At 46.0% G+C, this 25,836-nt stretch overlaps 1 protein-coding gene across 1 annotated transcript in view; it reads left to right on the top strand.

Moving 5' to 3' along the window:
* shank2b (SH3 and multiple ankyrin repeat domains 2b) overlaps positions 1-25,836 on the top strand; it is a 262,152-nt gene that overhangs the window by 9,087 nt on the left and 227,229 nt on the right. Inside the window, exons 3-6 of the mRNA XM_049717383.2 lie at positions 7,113-7,316; positions 13,348-13,419; positions 19,459-19,567; positions 21,074-21,225. Coding sequence (XP_049573340.1) covers positions 7,113-7,316; positions 13,348-13,419; positions 19,459-19,567; positions 21,074-21,225 — 537 coding nt within the window. The remainder of the gene's footprint in view (positions 1-7,112; positions 7,317-13,347; positions 13,420-19,458; positions 19,568-21,073; positions 21,226-25,836) is intronic.

The following is a 25,836-nucleotide window of genomic DNA, read 5'->3' as shown; positions in this document are numbered from 1 at the left end:
TGCCCCCGCGACCCGACCCCGGATAAGCGGAAGAAGATGGATGGATGGATGGATGGATGGATGGATGGATGGATGGATGGATGGATGGATGGATGGATGGATGGATGGATTAAAACGCAGGACCCATTTAAGTAAAAAAACAAAAGCATGTAATTGGTGTCACATACATTCCGAATGTAATGAAATGGTTTTTAAATGCCCCTCCAGCATTTTAATTGATAATATTGAAAATAAATTATGCCCATAGCTGTACCATCACTGTCAAGCTGACACTCTTCTCTCTCATTAGCAGCATTTGTTGTATGAAGGCGCAAAACAAGCTGGCTGCTCCTCATTTAAACCTGTGTAAATGTTAGCTAAAATATTTGCTAGCATAGCTGTTTGGTTATATTTTAAAAGTTGTCCCAACAGCTTATCAACAGTCATCCTTCCTCCGCTTTTATCGTCAAATATTACAGATGCAGGCTAGACAGTACTAATTGACAGCTAAAAGCTCATTCTACTATGCTTTCAGTTGACAGACAAGTCAAAGCTTTTATTAGGCTGCTCCACCATCGAGGACAGGACCAAAACAGGCTATCCCTACAAAGAAACTAAATTACGTTGAGCAAGTAGTATCTCTGTGTATACCCCTGATGAATTTAAGATGCATCTTTGTTTGAAATGAACAAGCATTGAGACCATTTGCAATAAGGTGACATTGCAAATCACAAATCATAGAGTTAAGCGACCGTCTATCCTAGCACAAATAAGGAGTATCTTTGAACACCAGGACCTGGCTGCAAATACTGAGGCTGTGCTGTCCTACATCAAGTTCTGCATGGGGAACGTCACAATGGATAAATGCTTCTGAATTTTCCCCAACTAGAAGCAGCCAGCCAGGTCAGGATGCTCCTCAAAGACTGTGACACCACCTTCAAATCAGACAATACAGACAATACAGAACTATACAGTGCCACCAGAACCAACTTGAAAATGGGTATCATAAAAGCAGGACTTCAAAACTAAAGTAGAGGATCAGGTCACCAACCACAGCCCACGGCAGATGTAGCAGGGCATCCAGCTCGGTGGCCTAAACCAGCTCAGTGGCCTAGTGGTAGAGTGTCCGCCCTGAGACTGGAAGGTTGTGGGTTCAAACCCCGGCCGGGTCATACCAAAGACTATAAAAATGGGACCCATTGCCTCCCTGCTTGGCACTCAGCATTAAGGGTTGGAATTGGAGGGTTAGATCACCAAATGATTCCCACTACTACTCACTGCTCCCCTCTCCCCCAGGGGATGGATCAAAATCACACGGGGATGGGTTAAGTGCAGAGGACAAATTTCACCACACCCAGATGTGTGTGTGACGATCATTGGGACTTCAACTTAACTTTAATTTAAGAAGATCACCTACTTCAGGGACCAGAACACCATGGCTGTGGACTGAAGCGCCCAGCTGACAGAGGCGCTAAACACCTTCTTTGCACCCTTTGAGATCCCGACCCCTGAATCACCAGCCATATCCCATCAACCTCAACGATTACCGCCCCATTGCACTAACACCCACCAAGTGCCTGAAGCGACTGGTCCTGAAGCATATCCAAGCCTGCATTCCCCCCCTCCTTTGATCCCCACCAGTTTGCCTAAAGGGCAAATAAATCCACAGCCATAGCCATCACTTTTCACACCGCAGTGAGCCACCGGGAGCACCGTGAGAGCGACATCAGGATGCGCTTCATTGACTATGGCTTGGCCGTCAACACAATCATCTCTGACATCCTGGTTAGCATGCTGTCTAACCTTGGACTTTCCCCCTCTCACCTGCAGATAAATGACTTCCTCACTAACCAGACACAAGGAGTGAAACTCAGTCCCCACCTCTCTACCATCAGAACACTCAACACGGTTTTCACACAACGGTGTGTGCTGAGGCCCCTCCTTTACAACCTCTACACTTCCGACTGTAAACCAGCTCACAACAGTAAAATCATTATGAAGTTTGCAGACAACACGACAGTGGTGGGGTTGATCTCGAGAGGAAACGAGTAAGCCGACAGAAACGAGGTCCCGAGGTCTGAGTGGTGTGCATCAAACCTGACACTAAACACCACTAAGACAAAGGAGATCATCCTGGACTTTAGGAGGTCCAGAACATATCAGCCTCCTCTCACGAATAATGGTGACTCACTAAAGCAGGGGTGTCAAGCTAATTTTTGTCGCGGGCCGCATCAAAGTGAAAGTTTCCTTCGGAGGGCCATTATGATTGTCAAAGCCTTATATTGTATACAGTATAGGCTACACAACATACTGATGAATAATTAGCTTTAAAATCAGAGAGTAGTAAAAACTGTTGTATTATATATGTTAATATTAAAAAAAAGAACGGAAATAAAAATCGCTAGCAATAACTATTTTTTAAACGTGAACTAATTTTTTTAAATTTAGTCTGACACATGAAGTCGATGTACAGTTTGTCTTCGTGGGCCACAATAAATGATATGGCGGGCCATGTCTGGCCCCCGGGCCTTGAGTTTGACACCTATGCACTCGAGATAGTTTCATCCTTTACCTTCCTGGGCACCACCATCTCAGCTGACCTGTCCTGTTGGCAAACACCAAGGCTGTCCTCAAGAAGGCACCACAGCGTCTGCACTTTCTGAGAGTGCTCAGAAAAAACAACATCAACCAGAAGCTACTGCAAATCTTCTATCGAGCTTCTATCGAGACCATCATGCTATGCTGTACCTCAGTGTGGTTCTAACACTGCACCGTAACAGAGTGGAAGAAGCTCCAGAGAGTGGTCGAGACAGCACAGAAGGTCTTGGGATGCCCCCTCCCTCAGTGACGTACACTCAACCCGCTGCTTCAGCATAGCACAGTCCATCATCATAGACACCACTCATCCCTCCCACCACCTGTTTTGCATGCTGCCCTCTGGCAGACACTACATGCGCATCGAATCCAGGACCAACAGACTCAGGGCAGCTTCTTCCCAAAAGCCATCACCACCCTAAATGCACACATGCACCGGCCACCAAGCACACACAAACCTCTCACTGTATGAACTCTGTCTACTCAGTTTACACTATTTATATTATTTATATTTATACTATTTATATTCATTTATACCAGGAACCAGCACCTTGTAAAGCAGCCTGCGATTTTGTTGTACTTCCAGTCAGTCTGTTGTTGTACAATGACAATGAAAGCTTCTATTCTATTCTATTCTATTCTATTCTATTCTATTCTATTCTATTCTATTCTATTCTATTCTAAAATCAGTCCTTATATATGTTGCTTCACCGTTTAAATTAGGTCTCACTCATGTGAGTAAACACGTCTCCTTTAATTTCTCTCTAACTTAATGTTTTGCTTATATCTTCACTATATATTGTCTTTTAGTCTATTTGAATAGCTGAGTTGTGGTCCTGACCCAAAGCATTTCATTGTCGAAATAATGCCACATTGTTTTTAAAGACATGACAATAAACAGCATTGAATCCTCCTGTCTCTCGCTCTCTTCAAGCTTCCCAACTTACTTATGCATTCATTTCCAGGACACTTTTAACCATTCCAGGTGGGATTCCTACATAATTACAGTTTTAAATCAGCACAATGTGAATAGATTGCCTTGGATATATTTGTATCAGTTGAGTAAATTCAAACTTTTTCCCAGTATACTCTTCCCAGAACATAGACAATAAACGGCGTTGCAATTTTGTGTTTTTGGCAGACACAAAGAATTGGTATTTCAGCTTCCTCATCTTCGAAGACTCATTTGACACATGATTAACTATACAATGACCAGTAGTAACACATTTCGGATTCACTGTTTGTATGCTTTACAGAAGGTAATCTCTTCCGCTTGTGTGTGTGTGTGTGTGTGTGTGTGCGCGCGTGTGTGTGTGTGTGTGTGTGTGTGTGTGTGTGTGTGTGTGTGTGTGTGTGTGTGTGTGTGTGTGTGTGTGTGTGTGTGTGTGTGTGTGTGTGTGTGTGTGTGCGTGTGTGTGTGTATTGCTCAGAAATTGCAGTGAAGGATTATTTCCAAGAGGGGTTGCAGTGGAGTGTCATCAAGTAGATGCATGGCCCATTGTTTGTCGGCTTTGTCAAATTTTTGGCATTTTACCGCCAAGCTCTGAATTGTTCATCTCCTGACAGTAAAGTTAAGGTTAGTTGGAAGGCATGCAGCAGCTATTGTGACTGGCTATTCTTGGCTATTTGTGACTTCAGTTAGAACTTTTAGAAAATACACTACCGTCCAAAACTTTGGGGTCACCCAGACAATTTAGTGTTTTCCATGAAAAATAACAGAATTGCACAAGGGTTTTCTAATCATCCATTAGCCTTCTAACACAATTAAAAAAAACAAATGGACCATTAGAGCATGAGAGCGATGGTTGCTGGAAATGGGCGTTTAAGCATTATTGATTACTGAAAAACACAGACTAGCATTGCCCAGTAGTCTCCCAACCCAGAGGTTGGGGGTTTGGTCCCTAGCCATTGTGACCATGTCAAAGTGTCCTTGAGCAAGACACTGAATCCCTAGTTGCTCCTGATGTTGTCAACAGAAGGTGAATAAGATAGCAGTGTGAAGCGCTTTGAATACCAAAAGTAGAAAACTGTGTACAAGTACAAGTCATTTTCTGTTTTACCATTTACTATTTCAGTCACTCTGTGGAAAAATGTACAACATACTCGAACTACTTACTTTTTCTCACGACATTTGGAAGAGACAATAAACAGTCTTGTTAAAAATTTGAAATGCGTCCAATACAGAATAATGAAATGTAAGTAGAAGAGACACAGAACACTAAATATTTTCGTATAAATGTGCAGATATCATTCTTCTCCTGACAATTGATAGATAATAATAGAAAGAGGAATGGCAGAGACATTTTTCCATTATCCCCACAACTGGCCTATAAATCATCAATTACTGTCAATATATACATTATATTTGATCTCTACCTGATCTTATAGAGGTTTGCGTGTGCAAAATGGGTGCAAACAAGATTGTTTCTTGCCGTTTCCTCGTAGCCCCATGTGTCACATTGTTGTCATGGTGTCCGTCTATGCACTCGCCCCTCCTTGCCTGTGTCCTACCAGTAATCATTGTAATCGCCGTCACCTGCCCCTCATTACCCGTCTTGTAAGTCCTGTCTGCGTGTCGCTCCCTGTCGGATCGTCCTGTTAGTCTGTCCCTGTTAGCACTGTTAGTTCCTGTTTGCCCGCCCTGTTTGTCCTGCCTGTTTATCCCTTGTTCCCCGTTCACTTCGTCTTCGTCTTCCCACGTCTGGTTCCCTTCTGTTTCGGCTGCCCGTACGTTGCTATGTTCTCCTGCCTGTTTGTTCCCCTTGTCCTGTCCTCCACCACCCGTTTCCCTTCAATAAACCCTGTTCCAAGCTAGATTTGGTCACCCTGCTCCATTTCTGTCAACCGACAAAGTGGCAAGTTCCTTTTGTGGTCTCTTTGAGGAGTATTATGCAAATAGATTAATTTAGCACATGCAATGTGATTCATCAAACCTGAGATGAATCGCAATGACTGATTTTGCACATTGAAATACTGCATTTGAAAGGCAGGTTTAAAAAAAAAAAAGAAAAATGCAAAATGTGCAGCAAAATGAGAGGGGATGGGAAGAACAGATTTTTACTGCTTATATATTGTAAACATTTTTATATTCCAGAAACAAAAACAATTACCGTCTATTCAGAAAGGCAACTTTTGAGCTACCGTATGATTTATGACCTGCGCTCATGAACAAGGACTCATGCCATATTGCCTATGACAAAACTCCTTTTAAAATTCATTTCAGTGCCTCTCGTCGATTGTGGCTTATCCTCATGAGGGTCGTGGGCATGCTGGAGCGTCTCTCAGCTGACTGGGCAGCTAGCGGAGTACACCCTGAACAGGTTGCCAGCCACTCAAAAGGCACAAATAGACATAGACAAACAAAACTGGAGTACCCGGAGGACACCCATGAAGGCACAGGGCGAACATGCAAACTTCAGAAAAGAATCAGTGTGAGGCGATTTGTTAACCAGTTCTCCACCGTGCCACCCCAACAGAAGAAAACAGATATTGTGGAAGGAAGGAAGGAAGGAAGGAAGGAAGGAAGGAAGGAAGGAAGGAAGGACAAAGCAGTTATAAATTTCATCCTTCTGTAATGTTAACTAGGTTCAAAAAGGAGGGAAAAGTTAAAAATTCAGTGAACACCCTTGATCTCCTGACTCCACAGTTTCCACATACGTACCCCATGTTAATAAAATTGGTTATCCAAAAAGTAGGCCCACATGATAATAAACATAATAATCTTGTAACAAAGATTAACATATACACCCTTATGAACATATGAATTATCAGACAAAAAACACAACATTCCAAGGGAAAAAAAACACAAAGTCAAGACACAATTTCATTGCAACATGCAAGGTAACGCAACCAAGTGTTCACAAGTTCATCTGGCTATTATGTGTCTCATTCAATCAGTCGTGAGTGTTATTTCTTCCCTCCAACCACCAACCACTTTTGGAAAGTGCTTCGTTTTTGTGATTATCATTTTCCTGTTTGCTTGTTTTTTTGTGTCTTTGTGGTTACCTTTTTTTAGTTTGTTTAGCTTGTGTTTTTGTGGTTTTTGTGTTTGTGATTACTTTTTTTCTTATTTATTTTTTGTTGGTTTTTGTTTTTTCTGTGTTTTCAATCACCTTTTTCTTGTTTGTTTAGTTATATGTTTTTGAGATGTGCACTTCACGACCACCGTACAGGCCAGTTTTTAATTGTGTATTCATTTTCAACTATGTTTAGCTATTTCAAATGTTGTGTCAAAATCTTCCAAATCTAATATTTGTATTTTCAGTTAAAAATGTTATGTTCCACTTAAAAGTCATTGATGGAACTCCAAAGTTAAATCTGTTCCAATCAAAAAGATTAAAACTGTGTTGATTTTCTTAACTGTGACTGGCTGGTGACCAGTTTCGGGGTGTAAACCGATGTCAGCTGGTATAGGCTCCAGCACCCCCTGTGACCCTGAACAGGATAAGCGGCCTTGAGAATGGATGGCTGGATTGAAATTCTTAACAACCCAATTAATTTCCCTTGCTTATTTTGCTCTCTCCCACTCCCAAAACCAGAAATGTATGCGTTTCAACCCCAACGCCACAGTCTGGGTTGCCAAGCAGCGGATCCTGTGCACACTCAATCAGAGCCTGAAGGATGTGCTCAACTATGGCGTTTTCCAGCCTGCCAATTGTGGAAGAGATGGCATGTTTCTGGATGAAGAACATTACCTCAGAGAGTACCCTCAGCCAATCAGTAAAGGTGTTCCGTGTTTGGAGGTACACAACCATTAAAATGATTTAGTTACAATTACATTACGATACACACATTGTGTAACTTTGGCTGAAGACTACACGTGTAATAAATGGGTGGTCTCCAAGTACCCATTTCACAGGTGCTTCTGTTATATCAAACTGCGAGTGGGCATGCCTCATTGAAAGGAAATAAAATAATCTGTTTTGACTGGCTATGATTGAAGTCCATTATGACCACTCCCACAGCAGTGCAGCACTCCCTCTCACAGATTCCCCAACCTGCACTCGTCTGCAGGTCAGTGGCCTAGTGGTAGAGTGTCCGCCCTGAGACTGGAAGGTTGTGGGTTCAAACCCCGGCCTTGTCATACCAAAGACTCTAAAAATGGGACCCATTGCCTCCCTGCTTGGCACTCAACATTAAGGGTTGGAATTGGGGGGTTAGATCACCAAATGATTCCCACTGCTGGTCACTGCTCCCCTCTCCCCCAGGGGATGGATCAAAATCACACGGGGATGGGTTAAATGCAGAGACAAATTTCGCCACACCCAGATGTGTGTGTGACAATCATTGGGACTTTAACTTTAACTTTAACCTGCCTGCGTGCAGATACGCCAGACGCTGTGCCGTATTTACACCAGTCATGAAAATAGCCTTAATCTTTAGTTGACACAAGCTGAAAACACGTTATAAAAGAGACGCCGCATGTACGACTCAGTTTTATCATTTGATAATTTTCCTCTAATTAATGCATTCCAGTGTTTCACTGAGTTACTAGCATCAACACTAATGGTAAATCGCTGTAGGGCCAAAATTGCAAGCTCTTACATTAGAATAGAATGTTAACAATTGACAAAATCTTAGTAGATTTCTTTGCCCACTAGACCTAGTAACTGACATGACTGTACGCATCTCTCACATGTAAATATTTTGCATGAAAAAGAGCATTTACTAACTTAAATTATGGTATCATTAAATATTTTTTTTTTCAAGATGGCGGCGCGTGCACACGCAGCGGCCACACTCTGTCCCGTCAGTACGGTGATTTGTTCGTCTAATGAGTGTTCGTCCGACAGTCTTATGTGTTCGTCTCGTCGTGCTATATCGTGCTACAAGTACAGCAGGCAGGTTCTGCTCGACATCGGCAGAAGTGGTCTTTGTGGCATTCTGGACTTTGAAGCGGCGACATTAAAGGCGCTCGGACTGCTACGTCCTGTAACGTCGCCAACCTCGCCCGCTATTCCTCCCCCGGTTGGGAGCCGTCGGAAACGGTGTGCGAGGAGGCAGAAGAGGGGCAAGCTTGGAGGCATCCGGGCCAGGCTGGCGGCCAACCCAGCGCCCCCGGCGGTGCCCTCCATTCTTCTGGCGAATGTTCGATCACTGGACAACAAAATGGATTACGTTCGCCTGCTGAGGTCTACGAACCGGACGGTGCCGAACTGCTGTGTGCTCGTGTTCACCGAGACCTGGTTGACTGACAACATTCCGGACTCTGCCGTGCATCTGGAGCGGCTAGCGTGCTATAGGGCGGACCGTGCCATTGTACGAGGGGGAAAGTCGCGAGGAGGTGGAATATGCGTCTACATCCGAGAAGAATGGTGCCGGGACTCTGTGGTGGTATGTAAGCACTGCTCGCCACTTGCGGAGTTTGTGATCATCAAGTGCCGTCCTTTTTACCTGCCGAGGGAATTTACCGCGATTCTGCTAGTCGCGGTATACATCCCGCCTTCCAACATCGAAGGCGACAGGATCGCGGCGCTTGGTGAACTGTACCAGGCTGTCAGTGAACAGCAGACAGCGCACCCTGACGGTTTCACCATCTTCGCTGGAAACTTTAATCATGCCGACCTGAAGTCTGTTTTCCCGAGGCTTCACCAGCATGTTACTTTTCCGACACGTGGAGACAGCTTCCTGGACCTAGTCTACTCTGCGCATAAAGGAGCTTTCAAAGCCACCCCCCTCCCCCATCTTGGGTTTTCTGACCATCTCACCGTTTGCTTTTGCCCGCATACAGACAATTGGTAAAGGCATCCAGGCCGGTTCGGAGGCGGGTTTGGGTGTGGCCTGAGGGTGCCTCCGATGCACTTCGTGACTGCTTCGACACCACTGACTGGGACTTGTTTAAGCAGGCAGCCACCTACAACGATCGGACGGACATAGAGGAGTATACTGACTCGGTTTCCTCTTACATCACGAAGTGCATCGATGATGTGACTTGCTCAAAATCCGTCGTCACTCGCGCGAACTGGAAGCCGTGGCTGACGGGCTGTCCTCAGACTGCTGAGGGCCAGGGACAAGGCTTTCAGAGCGGGGGATGAGCCTGGTTTGAGGACAGCGAGGGCCGACCTGTCCCAAGGCATCAAAGAAGCGAAAAAGCCGTTTTCGTGCAAGGTCTCCACCCACTTCAAGGACAGCAAGGACGCACGTAGCCTTTGGCAGGGCATTCAGACCATCACGGACTACAAACCCGCGCCGAGGAGCTGTGAGGGCGACGTCCGTCTGCCAAACGATCTAAACCGCTTCTTTGCTAGCTTCGACGCCCAGAACAGCACTTGCCCACTGAAGACCACTCCCCCCCCCCACACGAGCAGCCTCTGCGCCTCTCTGCCGACGGAGTGAGGAGGGCGCTTGCCGCTATTGACACCCGTAAGGCGGCGGGCCCTGACAACATCCCGGGTCGAGCGCTGAAGGACTGCGCTGGGGAGCTGTCGGGTTTCTTCACGGACATTTTTAACGTTTCCCTGCAGCAGGCCATCGTCCCCTCGTGTTTCAAGGCTGCTACCATCGTTCCTGTGCCGAAGAAACTTGCACCGTCCTGCTTCAACGACTACCGCCCCGTGGCACTGACGCGCATCATCATGAAGGGCTTTGAGCGGCTTGTCATGGAGCACATCAAATCCGTTCTCCCTCCACCATTGACCCTTTCCAGTTTGGGTACCGTGCCAAACGGTCCTCTGAGGTCATCTGCTCTGCCCTCCACTCAGCCCTCACCCACCTGGAGAGAAAGGACTCATATGTGAGGTTGCTGTTTGTGGACTTCAGCTCTGCCTTCAACACCATTGTGCCGCAGCGACTCATCTGCAAACTCGATGAGCTGGGCCTCAGTACCTCCCTCTGCAACTGACTACTGGACTTCCTCTGTCAGAGGCCTCAGGTGGTGCGTGTTGGCGACAAAATCTCCGCCAGCATCACGCTGAGAACGGGGGCCCCCCAGGGCTGTGTGCTCAGTCCATTGCTCTTCACCCTGCTGACGCATGACTGCACTGCGACCTACAGCGACAACCGCATAATGAAGTTTGCTGACGACACGACTCTGGTGGGTCTCATCACGAAGGGCGACGAGACTCGGTACAGGTCGGAAGTTGACCTTCTGACCACGTGGTGCAGGGACAACAACCTCCTGCTGAACGTAAACAAGACCAAGGAAATCGTTGTTGACTTCCGGAAGGGTCACACAAAACACCTGCCGCTGATCATCGACGGTGCTGTGGTGGAGAGGGTGAGCTGCACCAAGTTCCTGGGGGTGCACATCAGTGAGGACCTCTCCTGGTCCGCAAACACCGCGTCACTGGCAAAGAAAGCTCAGCGCCGCCTGTACTTCCTGCGGAAGCTCAGGTGTGCATGTGCTCCTCAAGCAGTCCTGTCTACATTCTACCGTGACACCATTGAGAACGTCCTCACCAGTTGCATCGCTGTCTAGGGTGGTAACTGCACTGAACAGAACTTGAAGGCCCTGCAGCGCATAGTGAATACGGCTGGTAAGATTATTGGTGCTTCGCTCCCCTCCCTGAAGGACATTTACACCTCCCATCTCGCCCGCAAGGCAACCTCGATTGCGAGAGATGTGAGTCACCCGGCTCACTCTTTGTTTGACCTTCTGCCCTCTGGGAAGAGGTACAGGAGCCTGCGCTCCCACACCACCAGACTCGCCAACAGCTTCTTTCTCCAGGCTGTTAGGACCCTGAACTCGCTACCCCCTTCTGTGTAGGGTGCGGCACTGCTGCGCTATTTTTCTAGAATGTCTGCTGTACGCTCACTTGCTCCTTTTTGCTCCTCTTATTTATTTATTTGGTGTGTTATTCATTCATTATTTATTCAGCACGCTGTTGTTTACTTGTCTTACTTGTTTGTCTATTGTGGGCCATGTCTTGTCACCGTAGGATAGGGGGGAACGAAATTTCGGTTTCTTTGTCTGTCTTTGGCATGTGGAGAAATTGACAATAAAGCTGACTTTGACTTTGACTTTATCAGGCATTGTACATATTCACATATAACACATCGGGAAAACACCTCACAACCTTCTTTTGTCATGGATGTAATGGAGCAGGGCGACCAAGTGCAGCAGAAGGGACAGCTTCCGACGTCCCAAAAAAACCGAAACGCCCACGCCGAGAACGGGGGGGGGGGGGGGTTGGGGAAGCGCACCAGTCCAAATGGCAAAGTCCTAACCGTGCTCGGCAGCAACTCTGGGGACATGAACCGCGCTCGGCGGCAACTCTGGGGACATGAACCGCAATCGGCGGCATTCGAGGGAGTCAGAACCGCAATAGGCGGCATTCAGGGAGTCAGGACCGCAATCGGCAGCATTCGGGGGAGTCAGGACCGCAATCAGCGGCATTTGGGGGAGTCAGGACTGCAATCGGCGGCATTCAGGGAGTCAAAACCACAATCGGCAGCATTTGGGGGAGTCAGAACCGCAATTGGCAGCATTCGGGGAGTCCACACCGCAATTGGCGTCGTTCGGGGAGTCTACACCGCAATCGGCGGCGTTCAGGGAGTCAAAACCGCAATCGGCGGCGTTCAGGGAGTCAAAACTCCAATCGGCGGCATTCAGGGGAGTCAGGACCACAATCGGCGGCATTCAGGGAGTCAGGACTGCAATCGGCGGCAACTCTGGAAGTCCGTACCGCAATCGGCGGCATTCAGGGGAGTCAGAACGGCAATCGGCGGCATTCGGGGGAGTCAGAACCGCAATCGGCGGCATTCAGGGATCCAGAACAGCAATCGGCGGCATTCAGGGAGTCAGGACTGCAATCGGCGGCAACTCTGGAAGTCTGTACCGCAATCGGCGGCATTCAGGGGAGTCAGAACCGCAATCGGCGGCATTCAGGGAGTCAGGACCGCGATCGCGGCATTCAGGGAGTCAGGACCGTAATCGGCGGCAGTCGGGGGAGTCAGGACCGCAATCGGCGGCATTCAGGGGAGTCAGAACCACAATCGGCGGAATTCAGGTAACATGAACCGCAATCGGCGGCAACTCTGGAAGTCTGTACCGCAATCGGCGGCAACTCTGGAAGTCCGTACCGCAATCGTCGGCAACTCTGGAAGTCCGTACCGCGATCAGCGGCATTCGGAAGGCGGGGCTGTGCGCAGCGGCAAGTGCCATCGCGCGCCGCAGCAGTGGGAGTGGGGCCAGGGACGATCGCGGGTCCGGCGCAATTGGATCGAAGTCTGGTGACGGTCGCGGGTCCAGCGACGCTGGTGGTGGAGGGAGGTCCAAGCGCTGGTCGCTGTGATGGTCGGATCATTCTGTCACGGATCGGATGGAACAGGGCGACCAAGTGCAGCTTGGACCAGGGTTTATTGGAGGGACTCAAATGACAGACTCGGCAAACTGACATGACTTAACAAAACGATAACATGACTGACTGACTAACCGAAACAGACTTGAAAACGACAGGAACCAAAAAGACATGAAGCGTGATGACAACAACATTACGACATCAGGAACCAAAAAGACATCAAGACAACAATGACCCGACGGGGCGTGAGGGGCAGACAGGACTTATATACACGACAGGTAACAAGAGGCAGGTGAGAATAATCAAACTAATCATGGGCACACAGGAGGGGAGGGGCGAGCACACAGACAAAAACCATGACAACAGGCACATAGTGGAACGGTTGGGGACGAGACGTGACATCTTTACTTCTTGGTGAAAGTATGATAATTTGACATTGCAACTGTTGCAACTCTATTACACATCTAATTTGACCCATTGATTTTCTGTAGAGATTCATTGTTTTATGTTTTAATGTTTGTCTTTGGCATTACAGTTTCGCTACAAGAGACGAGTTCACAGGCAGCCCAATTTGGATGAGAAACAAATTGCCAAACTTCATACAAAGGTAAGAATGTTGATGCAACAGAATAAAAAGCTCTATCAAAAAAAGTAAATAAGAGTTTACTGATAATATTTAGCATTCAGATTAATCCAGTTGCATTTTACTGCTACAAAGGAAGATGACAAATTTTCTGATTTAACCATTTTCCTCATCAAAAAGTCCACTACTGAACGATTGGGGTTTTTGTACCAGTTTTCCACCCGCACGTTGGGTGAGGATCATTTTTTGGGACTAAGTTGGTTCTGTTTATGCATAAAATTATTGCTAAGTGTTTGCAAAGACATGGAACAGCAGTAGTTGATGACAGAGTGTTTTACGTATCAGCAGTAAACAACCCATCAAGCCTCAGTGATCATACGCTGACAGTGTGTTGCTATTTTAATGTCTCTAAAGGAATCATTTAACTCTGAACTACAACAAAATGATATTGATGTGTTTGTCGATGTGGACGAACGTTTGTTTTTTTCCTTCACGACTCACACAAATAAAATAGGGGTTGTCAATGATTTTGAATACTTGGATATCACTTTAGAATAGCTCCAAACCTGAAGTTTAATGCATGTATAAAGCAGTTGCGTAAAACTGTACAAATCAGTCTGAACTGTTTTAGATTTACCAGGTCACTTCTACAGCATGCATAGGGCCACTGATTCAATAACCAGGCCAATTTCCTCAAACTACAAACAAACCTTGACATTTTTCAATCAGAAAGCCACGTAAATTGCATGATTTTAAAATTATTTAAAAATATAATATCTGAAATTTCTCTAATTTGAAATGCTTAAATGGGCTGGGCCTTAAAGCAGTGTCTCAGTCAATTAAAAAGAATGACAAGGGAGAGTATAAGTGATGTAAGCAAGCAGAACTCTAAAATTCAAAAAGCGCAGAATAACACAAATCCCTTTTTGTAGAAGGTTCCGCACACTCTGCCACAGACAATAAATGGAACAGAAGCTAAAGAAAATTAATGCAAAAGTTAAACTTAATGAGCTGTCACCTAATCGTGGTGGAGGGGTTTATGTGCCCCAATGATCGTAGTTGTCTTGGGGTTTATACCCCTGGTAGAGTCACCCATGTCAAACAGGTCCCTAGGTGAGGGACCAGATGAAGCATGACTCACAAAATCCCTCATGATGAGTGACAAGAATGGACTGTTTTCCCTTGCCTGGACGTGGGTCACCGAGGCCAGGCCTGAAGTTGGGGCTGGAAGGCTGGGCCCTCACTCACGGGACCGTAAAGTTAACGTGACTCCTCCTTCCTGTAGGCTTGCCACCTGTAGGTAGGAGGGGCCAGAGGGGTCGGGTGCAGAGAGAGCTGGGCGCCCGCCAAAGGTGGTCCGATCACTGGCTACAGAAAGCTAGCTTTAGGGACGTGGAACCTCTGGCAGGGTAGGAGCTTGAGCTGGTGTGAGAGGCAGAAAAGTTATAGTTGGACACACCTACGCACAGTTTTGGCTCTGGTACCAGTCCTCTCCAGAAGGGTTGGACTCTTCTACTCTGGAGTTGCACATGGTGAGAGGCGCCTAGCAGGTCTGGGCATACTTATTGCTCCCCAACTTAGCAACTGTACATTGGAGTTCACCCCGGTAGACAAGACGGTAGCATCCCTCTGCCTTCGGGTGGGGAGGACGGGTTCTGACTGTTGTTTGTGCATATGCACCAAACAGCAGTTCAGTTCAGATAAAAGTCCTTGGAAGGAGTGCTGGAAAGTGTTCCTTCTGGAGACTCATTCTGCTGGGTAACTTCAGTGCTCACGTGGGCAATTGTGTGTGAGTGATCCATGTTCCGTGCCTCCATCGGGTCCTATCGGGCCTTTTGTGTCCTGTGGAACTCCAAAGGCAGCTGACAGGTACCAAATGGCCAAGTGGAATGCAGCTTTGGTGGTCGCTGAAGCAAAAACTCGGGCATGGGAGGAATTCGGCGAGGCCATGGAAAAATGACTTCTGGATGGCTTCAAAGAAATAGGATAAGAGATAGAGATAGGGTGAGAAGCTCAGTCATCCGGGAGGGACTTGGAGTTGACCCAACTGTGGATAACCGGTAGAAAATGGATAGATGATCTATAAAATACAGAATTGTTTGGGTCCTGATATAATATAAACACTGTAGAGCTCTTAGGTCTGCAGACTTGGGTCAAATAATAGTGTAGAACCCAGAGTTCAGAGTAAACATGGTGGTGCTACATTTAGCTGTTATGCTGCACAAAAATGCAATAATATAACAACAGAAGTTAAATCACTCCCGAGTGTACGTGCTTCAAAAAACAGGCTTAAAACATTTCCCATACATTTGATTCAGGTCCTCTAAACAATGTTAATCTTTTCTTTTCTTTTAGACATTGTAGGAAGTCACTTTTATTTCAATACTTCAAAATGTTTTTAACCTCTTTTAATGTTTCTAAATGTTGTCAAAGTAAGAATTGAATTGAATTTATTCGTTTCAACATTCTAGTAAGGTTTGCCTTGTGTATAAAATGTCAAATGTGCTGTAGAAATAAAACTGTAATGCCTTGCCTTACAAAGAAACACCACAATTATTACGCTATTTAACCTATTTAGTATTACACTTATTATATTGTCAGTAAACGGGATGTATGCTTATGCTCAGAAACTCCAAATACATTAAGTGTATGGTGCTCATTTTTTTGTTGGCAGTGTGATGCGTTTTCAAAACCCGTGCTTCATCTATTGCTCAGGAGGAGTCTCTTTTTCCTTGTCAGCTCCAGCAGCAGAGCACGTTAACACTGCATCGCTGTTCTACCCACAAGAGTAAAAGTCAAGTGTGTTCAACCGTTTGAAGAATCTGTTTCCTCTGCCTAGTTGTTTTAGGCTCACCTTAGACAGCTATCCATCCCACAGTGAAAACAATCGCGTTGTGCGGCCAAATTGAAAATGTTTATGGACACTGGCTGTTTTTGGCATACCAGAAAATGTCTGACAGTTACTGTAAATCTACACACAAATACATTTTTATGAGAGTAGGAAAGACGACAACTGGACAAAGGAAAAACTGCAGAAGAACGTGAACCAAATAGCAAAACGAGTTTGCACTCTTGCTATATACATCACAATGTGTGTGTTTAGAATGGTAATAATCATCAGAGTGGAAACAATTTTTACCTGGATTTGAACTGAATATACTCAGTTTTTATTAATTTATTCATTTAGCAAAGTGAACAGTAGCTGTACTCTATGATCAGTCCTGGGTGCACCCTGACTCTTGCCCTAAATCAGATGGGATTGACTCCAAATTCCCTATGACACTGATCAGTATATGCTAAAGAAAGCCAAGGCGTGGATAGATTTGACATATTTCTTGCCTTGATCCGATAGAGAGCCATTCTCCAGTACTATTAAAGGAAAGGTGATGAATGAAGAAACTTTCTTTGCAGAGAGAGGATTTGAGCTACATCAAACAAACCATTAAGTTAATTAATTTGACAATGAACTCCTGACATTTCCCGATATTAAACAAGCAATGACTCATCAGTGACATCTAAGAAGCAGCCTAACTGCTGTGCTCACATTTCATTTGCTTGGCCAAATCAGCTTGTTCAAGATAGTGTGAAGTGAATTTAGAGATTTATCTCTAAATATAGTGTTTAAAAATAAAAACTGAATACATCTTCTCCTTTGTCTTCTTTCGCCTCTTCTTTGTCTTCTCCATCTTCTTCCTCTTCTTCATCCTGTTCTCATTTGTCCACCTTTTCGTCTTCTATAAAATCTTCTTCTCTTAGTTTACTGGCGTATTATAGCTCATTGGTGCATGACTTCACCTACTGTGCAGGAACCGCAAAGGGACTTGAAACCCGATGCTATCTACAATATGCTGTAGGTCAAAGCTGAGCGTTTCATGCGACACGTTTCCATACAAAGTCAATTTCGTTTAAAGCAACAAAAAAATGCTACACCCATTTCATCGTGATAGGATGAAGTGAAATTGGAAGTGTTACATTGACGACAGCCAATCAGCGTCAAAAACTCATTCAACGCACCAAACAGCAATGACTAGTACTTGAGCACACTGTAGGGGGTTGGTCGATAATTTATTTGACGCACCAAAATCACATCTACATCTCAACTTAAGTTGCATGGACAGCTGCTCTAAAAAATAGGTGTGCGTTTTTGTCAGCAGTGGCTCCTCACATTATGACGTCATACAATGAGGACTCTGATGTTTTCTTGGATCGGGCAGGGCTGGTGCTGAGAAAGGAGAAATCAGCAGGAATGCTTAAAATATGTGAATGGAGGAAAACGCCACGCTTGGGGTGTTTTTAATGGGGAATTAGCATTTGATCATGGCTAAAAGCTCAGCAAAATGTTGCTTTAGAATGATATGCCTCCTTTAACTTAACAGATTGGCCTTGTTGGAGGTCTGAATTTTCTTGCTCTCGGGTTATTTTGTAAAACTTTTAGCACACACACTAACGATCAAGCAACCTCCGTAAACATTACTTTTTGTTCATTTCTGGCAGAAGGATGCATGCTTTGAATGCTCTTTTTTTAATTGCTGTACAGCAAAACAAATGAAGACTGTGCATGCTCTCAACACACATTTGAAAATATCCCAGCAACCCACCATACAGTCAACAAAATAAAGCTCTCTCCTTCCCTTCTCATCATGCACTGTGATGAAAAAATATCTCTGTACATGGGTCTGAGAAATATACCATACAACTAAACAAAAAAAGTGCTATATTGGCAGTTAGTGGTCACTAACTGGCACTTCCCACGGAACAATGTCCAAATTTGAACGCAGTGAAAGATATTGCAATTTGTGGTCAATTGCAATTTTTAGGACATTTTGCAATTATCCATTCAGCTTTACCACTTGAACTCCATCCATCCATCCATTTTCTGAACCGCTTAGTCCCCACGGGGGTCGCGGGCGTGCCGGAGCCTATCCCAGCTGTCATCGGGCAGTAGGCAGGGGACACCCTGAACCGGTTGCCAGCCAATTGCAGGGCACACAGAGACAAACAACCATTCGCACTCGCACTCACACCTAGGGACAATTTGGAGTGATCAATCGGCCTACCAAGCATGTTTTTGAGATGTGGGAGGAAACCGGAGTGCCCGGAGAAAACCCACGCGGGCTCGGGGAGAACATGCAAACTCCGCACAGGGAGGGCCGGAGGTGGAATCGAACCCGCACCCTCCTAACTGTGAGGCGGACGTGCTACCCAGTGCGCCACCGAGCCGCCCCCACTTGAACTCAAACTGGCAAAATGCTTGTTTGTCTATTTGTGCCCTGCCATTGGCTGGCGACCAGTTTAAGGTGTTCCCGCCTCTCACCCTCACTGTGATAGGCTCCAGCACACCTCCGGGAACTGGGAATTATTTAAATGATCTTACCGCACAAATTATTTCATTTTGATCTTTGGATAAAAAAATGCTGAAGTCTTCTCTGCCTTTTGTCCTAGTCAACCCATCTTCTCTCCCGGTCCATGAAATGATTGCCACTCATTGTTTTGATATTCTTTTGCTATATCATTCCTCATTTTCTCCTGTCCTTGAGGGAGCTGTTCTCTTATCTATTTTTATCACACGACCTGGAATGAAAGCAAATGGGAACAGAACTGGAAAAAGCGAACATCCATTCTACTCTGTCATCACTCTCTAAATTCTTGGCTTCTTGCGTTTAGTAATTCTTTTGTTTCCCTTTTTAAATACGTCCTTTTTTTATCCCTCTGTTATTGTTAAATCCCTGCTCTGATGTGTGATGTAACTTCTATTCCCATTAGTTCTGGGCTCCTAACTTGCTTTTTCACACTTACCAAAATATGTCAATTCATCCAGTTCTAATACTGTTTATCCCATTCACAATGTGCTGGGTCAAGGGAAAGCTGGAGTCTATCCCAGCTGACTATACGCAAAAGACGAATTACAAGTACACCCTGAACTTACTACATATAGAGACAGACAACCATTCACACTTCACCAAAGAGACGCTGAACACATGTTGCCTACACCAAAGTCAGGCTTTCAGTGACACAAATATTTGCGTTGATTCTAATAGTCTACTGTCCTTTGTGGCGATGCAGGACAATCTGAAGAAGTTCATGGACCTTATACTCAACAATCAGGTGGACAAAGTGTCAAAGATGTTAGAGAGAGGCCTCGATCCCAACTACAATGACAGTGACACTGGTGGTAAGTCGACACCAAATTAGAACAGGAATCTTCAATTATTACCCAAAGTATTCAAGCAGTTTGATTTTCTCATGGGTGTCTTGCTGTTGTCATATTATTACTTAATATTGGTATTTTCTAATATGGAACTTACAGGTGACACACAAAAGCACACAAAAAACACAAAAAAATATGCAGTTATTGCTCACTTTTACCAAAATATCATTCCAACCTTTAAATCAAGAGTGTCCAAACTTGCGCAGGGAGCTTAATTTAGTCCGATCGCACAACCGCAGCACGCCGGGCACTCACTGTCGCATTGCTTTAGGAGCGTCTTTGTGTTCCGAGTTGTAAGATAACGCTGCTCTCGAGCCATGCCCATCTGAAGCAGTTCCTGATCCCGTTCGACTTGTCTATTTCCCTGGCACGATCCTCGTCTTTTTTCTCTAAAGCCTTCGCCATGCTCGCTAAAACTTTTGCTAATCAGGCAAATGAGTATGCAAATGATGTGACGAAAGTAGCGCCAAAATGCTGCCGAAAATAATTCAGCTGTTGTCGCAATACTGCTGCCAGCCCCCCTATAAAACAATTTTCATAACGGATCTACACGATTCACAAAAATGATACTCCCGACGGAAAAAAAACACGGAAATCCGCTGATCCGCGGAAGATTCTCATCCCTGTATTGAATTTATAACACGATGCTTAGGGCCGGTCTAAAATTAGACACGGCCGGATTTGGACCACGGGCCGGACTTTGGGCATGTTTGCTTTAAACCCACCCCACATTCTATATCCATCTGCAGTTTTTGAAACGGCCCTGTAGAGGTCCTTATTCGTTCTAAAATTAACATTCCCATTGACTTTAGCAGTGATCTATTCAAGGAGCAGAATTACAAATATTACTCTAGTAATATTACAAATATTACACTAGAATCAACAGTCATCTGCTTTCTGCATTTGGTCATGTAACGTTCACAAGCTGAGCCATGATTGGTTGTTACCTGATCACTGAGTAACTGTGACATAATTTTCAGTTGACAGCTAGTGTAAAAAAAAAAATATTATTCATAATACCATGTTGGACTAGTGGTGCCACATCGAATATATTGCAAAGAGTTATTTTTTCTTTGACTTTAGACTCGACTTTACTTCCCGTTTAAGTGAATGTATTAGTTTTTTGCTTAGCCCTTAATCACAAAATAGTCTCAAATGGCTTCATATATCAACAGTTTCCAAAGACTAGATTGACATTCCCTGATGTAAACCTCACAACTGGGCATAGAAAAACTCAAAACCTTTATGGAGGCATAAAAGAGCACTTCCCAAGAATCAGCTTATGCTCACAGTAAGAGAGCCCTACCGGGATAACCTACATTTGATGCAGAGTGGGCAACATTTCCTGCATAGGAGCCAAGTTGGCTGCTCTTGAAGTGTACCAGAATTCTGACACCATGTTGATTTATCCAAGTAACATGTCTACTATTTAAAACACCCACGACACCCTATTCCCTGTTTCTCCTCTAGAGAGCCCCTTGACCATGACAGCACATCTGGACAATGTGGTGGAGATGATCAAGGTTCTTAAGAATGGAGGCGCTCACTTGGACTTCAGAGCCAAAGATGGCATGACAGCTCTCCATAAAGCAGCACGTTCCAAGAACCAGGTTACGCTCACGGTAAGAGAACATACTGGGTCTGATTCACTAAGACCTGAAACAGCAAGTGATCAATTGCTTGCAGGTGGCAAGAGGTGTAAAAGTTGTGGAGACTGCCATATTGAAAAGACGGTTGTAAGCTTTAGAACAAATTTAAGTTTGAACTAATTGAACTGGGTTGGCACGGTGGTGCACTAGTAAGCACGTCCGCCTCATAGTTAAAAGGTGCAGAGTTCAATTCCGGTTCTGGCCTTCCTGTGTGGAGGTTGCATGTTCTCCCCATTCCTACGTCGGTTTTCTCCATGTACTCCGGTTTCTTCCCACTTTCCAAAAACATACATTTTAGGTCGATTGACTACTCAAAATTATCCGTATGTGTGAGTGTGAAATTCACTGTGATTGGTTGTTTGTCTATGTGTGCTCTGTGATTGGCCGGCGACTGGTCCAGGGTGTAGCCCACCTACTCCAGCTGGGATGGGCTCCAGCATGCCTGCAATCCTCGCGAGGAAAAAACAGCTTGGAAGATGAGTGAGTGAGTGAGTGAGTGAGTGAGTGAGTGAGTGAGTGAGTGAGTGAGTGAGTGAGTGAGTGAGTGAGTGAATGAATGAGACAGTGGATTACATAAACATTTACAGAAAAAAAACATCAGTTGTTAGGTTACGGATTTTCGTTATTGATCTGACTCCAAATTGCGATCAACACTTAACACATGAGTTGCTATGTCCCAATCCACACACTGGCGCACCTAACAATTTTGCGAGTTCGTTCTGTCAAAGAGAAGACCAATAGACCAATCAGACCAAATTTACCAATTGTTTATTCCTGACAAAGCGCACTAATACAGGCCTGAGTCCCGGGTCCCTCACACTAAAACTCGTGCGTTTTTGTGACCACCAAAAGACGATACATTCTTCCGGGTTGCCCAGTTTTAAAGAAACACAATATGAATGTTAAAGCATGCAAAACATTGTGAGATGATTGGTCGATGGCCATCTCCTCCCCGTGTCGGTGTTATGAGGTCAGGCGGTTGGGTTTTCCCCGCGAAGCCCGACCACCTGGACGTGATGTTGTTCTCGTTTCTCACCGACCTTGAGGTGTTCTCGTCCGGTACTCCCTGTCTGGGCCTATTCCACAACACTTCGAAGAAAACAAGTTCATGCAGTTTGCCTCCACATTCTTCGCCACCCACCAATCCACACGAGCACTCCAATACTAGATATTATATTAATATGATTATAAGTTTAACACAACCTTAAAAATATGTTTGCAAACTGCCGAAAGCACATCCCTTTACAGTGTAATAATTTTAAGCCAGCAACTACCAAAAATGTCAATACACCAACAAAAGGCTAGTTTCATAATGTAGGCAAATGGAGCCCTGATCATAATTTTTTGCCTGTATGCTACCTGTATCCATCCATCCATCGCTTGTCCCCACGAGGGTCGCGGGCGTGCTGGAGCCTATGCCAGCAGTCATTGGGCAGGAGGTGGGGTGACACCCTGAATCAGTTGCCAGCCGATTGCAGGGCACACAGAGGCGAACAACCATCCACACTCGCACTCACACATAGTGTCCGGAGAAAACCCATGCGGGCATGGGGAGAACATACAAACTCCACACAGGGAGGGCCGGACGTGGAATCGTACCTGCGCCCTCCTAACTGTGAGGCGGACGTGCTAACCAATGCGCCTATGCTACCGCTATCTGATTTTAATTTTAATTTTTATGACAGTCTGCTGAACTACTTGATTCGTAATTTCTTCAAATATTATTTGGCTCGCTTTCAGATAGGTATTGAAGTGGGAGAAACAGCAACATGTAGTATATACTTTGTTAAGTTAGACAAACTCTGTGTAAGTAGCCGAACTGACAACCACTGGCAGAATACACAGAGGTTAAGTAGGGGACCTAACGAGCTGTAGCAGGTGCTGGCAATTCCTTGATTGGGGCTTGGCTGGAAGTCAGGTGACGCAGGAACGTGACACACGCATGCGGGGTTTGTTGTTAAAATAATACATTTACTGAAACACACACAACAGCGGCAGTTACAGTCACGACCCGGCGAAACTCCCGCTCACTGTCAACTACTTCCGGGTACTGAGAATACGTTATAAACATCACACTGTCCATGTTATACGCAAAATTATACATTGTACAACCGTAACTGTATTTATCATATTCTCAATCAATAATTAGCTCAGACTACCAACAGTATTACAAGTTCTGATTATCAACTTTTAAACAGATTTACTCACCTGGAACACACACAACAGCGGCAGTTACAGTCACGACCCGGCGAAACTCCCGCTCACTGTCAACTACTTCCGGGTACTGAGGACCCCCGTAGTTGTCCCAGGTGCCTTATTGAAATCCCCAAATATTCGCCACTGATACCACACAGCACTATTTGCATATAACGGCATATAACGTGTTCAGAAACATCACAAAGTAAAAAAATAACAAGGCGGGTGCGTATGAATGTCCATTCAAATGTCCCAAAAAACACCATGGGCCCCACACTTTTATGACATTTGTTGCTTTATTTCAATTTGTGAGGCTAATAAGTATCATATTTATTAAGAGAATCAAAGTCAAAGTCAAAGTCAAAGTCAAAGTCAGCTTTATTGTCAATTTCTCCACATGCCAAAGACACACAAAGAAACCGAAATTTCGTTCCCCCCTATCCCACGGTGACAAGACATGGCTCACAACAGACAAACAAGTAAACAAGTATAACAAAAGCGTGCTGAATAAATAATGAATAAATAACACAACAATAAATAAATAAATAAATAAATAAATAGGAGGAGCAGAAAAAAAGGAGCAAGTGCGCGTACAGCAGACATTCCCGAAAATAGCGCAACAGTGCCGCACGCTACGCAGAAGGCGGTAGCGAGTTCAGGGCCCTAACAGCCTGGAGAAAGAAGCTGTTGGCGAGTCTGGTGGTGCGGGAGCGCAGGCTCCTGTACCTCTTCCCAGAGGGCAGAAGGTCAAACAAAGAGTGAGCCGGGTGACTCACATCTCTGGCAATCGAGGTTGCCTTGCGGGCGACATGGGAGGTGTAAATGTCCTTCAGGGAGGGTAGCGAAGCACCAATAATCTTACCAGCCGTATTCACTATGCACTGCAGGGCCTTCAAGTTCTGTTCAGTGCAGTTACCACCCCAGACAGCGATGCAACTGGTGAGGACGCTCTCAATGGTGCCACGGTAAAATGTAGACAGGACTGCCTGAGGAGCACATGCACGCCTGAGCTTCCGCAGGAAGTACAAGCGGCGCTGAGCTTTCTTCGCCAGTGACGAGGTGTTTTCGGACCAGGAGAGGTCCTCACTGATGTGCACCCCCAGGAACTTGGTGCAGCTCACCCTCTCCACCACAGCACCGTCGATGATCAGCGGCAGGTGTGTTGTGTGACCCTTCCGGAAGTCAACAATCATTTCCTTGGTCTTATTGACGTTCAGCAGGAGGTTGTTGTCCCTGCACCACGTGGTCAGAAGGTCAACTTCCGACCTGTACCGAGTCTCGTCGCCCTTCGTGATGAGACCCACCAGAGTCGTGTCGTCAGCAAACTTCACTATGCGGTTGTCGCTGTAGGTCGCAGTGCAGTCATGCGTCAGCAGGGTGAAGAGCAATGGACTGAGCACGCAGCCCTGGGGGGCTCCCGTGCTCAGCGTGATGCTGGCGGAGATTTTGTCGCCAACACGCACCACCTGAGGCCTCTGACAGAGGAAGTCCAGTATCCAGTTGCAGAGGGAGGTACTGAGGCCCAGCTCGTCGAGTTTGCAGATGAGTCGCTGCGGCACAATGGTGTTGAAGGCAGAGCTGAAGTCCACAAACAGCAACCTCACATATGAGTCCTTTCTCTCCAGGTGGGTGAGGGCCGAGTGGAGGGCAGAGCAGATGGCATCCTCAGAGGACCGCTTGGCACGGTACACAAACTGGAAAGGGTCAATGGTGGGGGGGAGAACGGACTTGATGTGCTCCATGACCAGCCGCTCAAAGCACTTCATGATGATGGGCGTCAGTGCCACAGGGCGGTAGTCATTGAAGCAGGACGGTGCAGGTTTCTTTGGCACAGGAACGATGGTGGCAGCCTTGAAACACGAGGGGACGATGGCCTGCTGCAGGGAAACGTTAAAGATGTCCGTGAAGACACCCGACAGCTCCCCAGCACAGTCCTTCAGCGCTCGACCCGGGATGTTGTCAGGGCCCGCCGCCTTACGGGTGTCAATAGCGGCAAGCGCCCTCCTCACACCGTCGGCAGAGAGGCGCAGGGGCTGCTCGTATGGGGGGGGAGTGGACTTCAGTGGGCAAGTGCTGTTCTGGGCGTCGAAGCGAGCAAAGAAGCGGTTCAGATCGTTCAGCAGACGGACGTCGCCCTCACAGCTCCTCGGCGCGGGCTTGTAGTCCGTGATGGTCTGAATGCCCCGCCAAAGGCTACGTGCGTCCTTGCTGTCCTTGAAGTGGGTGGAGACCTTGCACGAGAACGCCTTCTTCGCTTCTTTGATGCCTCGGGACAGGTCGGCCCTCGCTGTCCTCAAGCCAGCCTCATCCCCCGCTCTGAAAGCCTTGTCCCTGGCCCTCAACAGTCTGAGGACAGCCCCCGTCAGCCACGGCTTCCAGTTCGCGCGA

The sequence above is a fragment of the Syngnathus scovelli genome, chromosome 4 (genome assembly GCF_024217435.2).
Source record: "Syngnathus scovelli strain Florida chromosome 4, RoL_Ssco_1.2, whole genome shotgun sequence".
NCBI lineage: Eukaryota > Metazoa > Chordata > Actinopteri > Syngnathiformes > Syngnathidae > Syngnathus > Syngnathus scovelli.
Note: the sequence above shows the minus strand (reverse complement) of the source record. Positions and strands in the feature narration are given on the sequence as shown.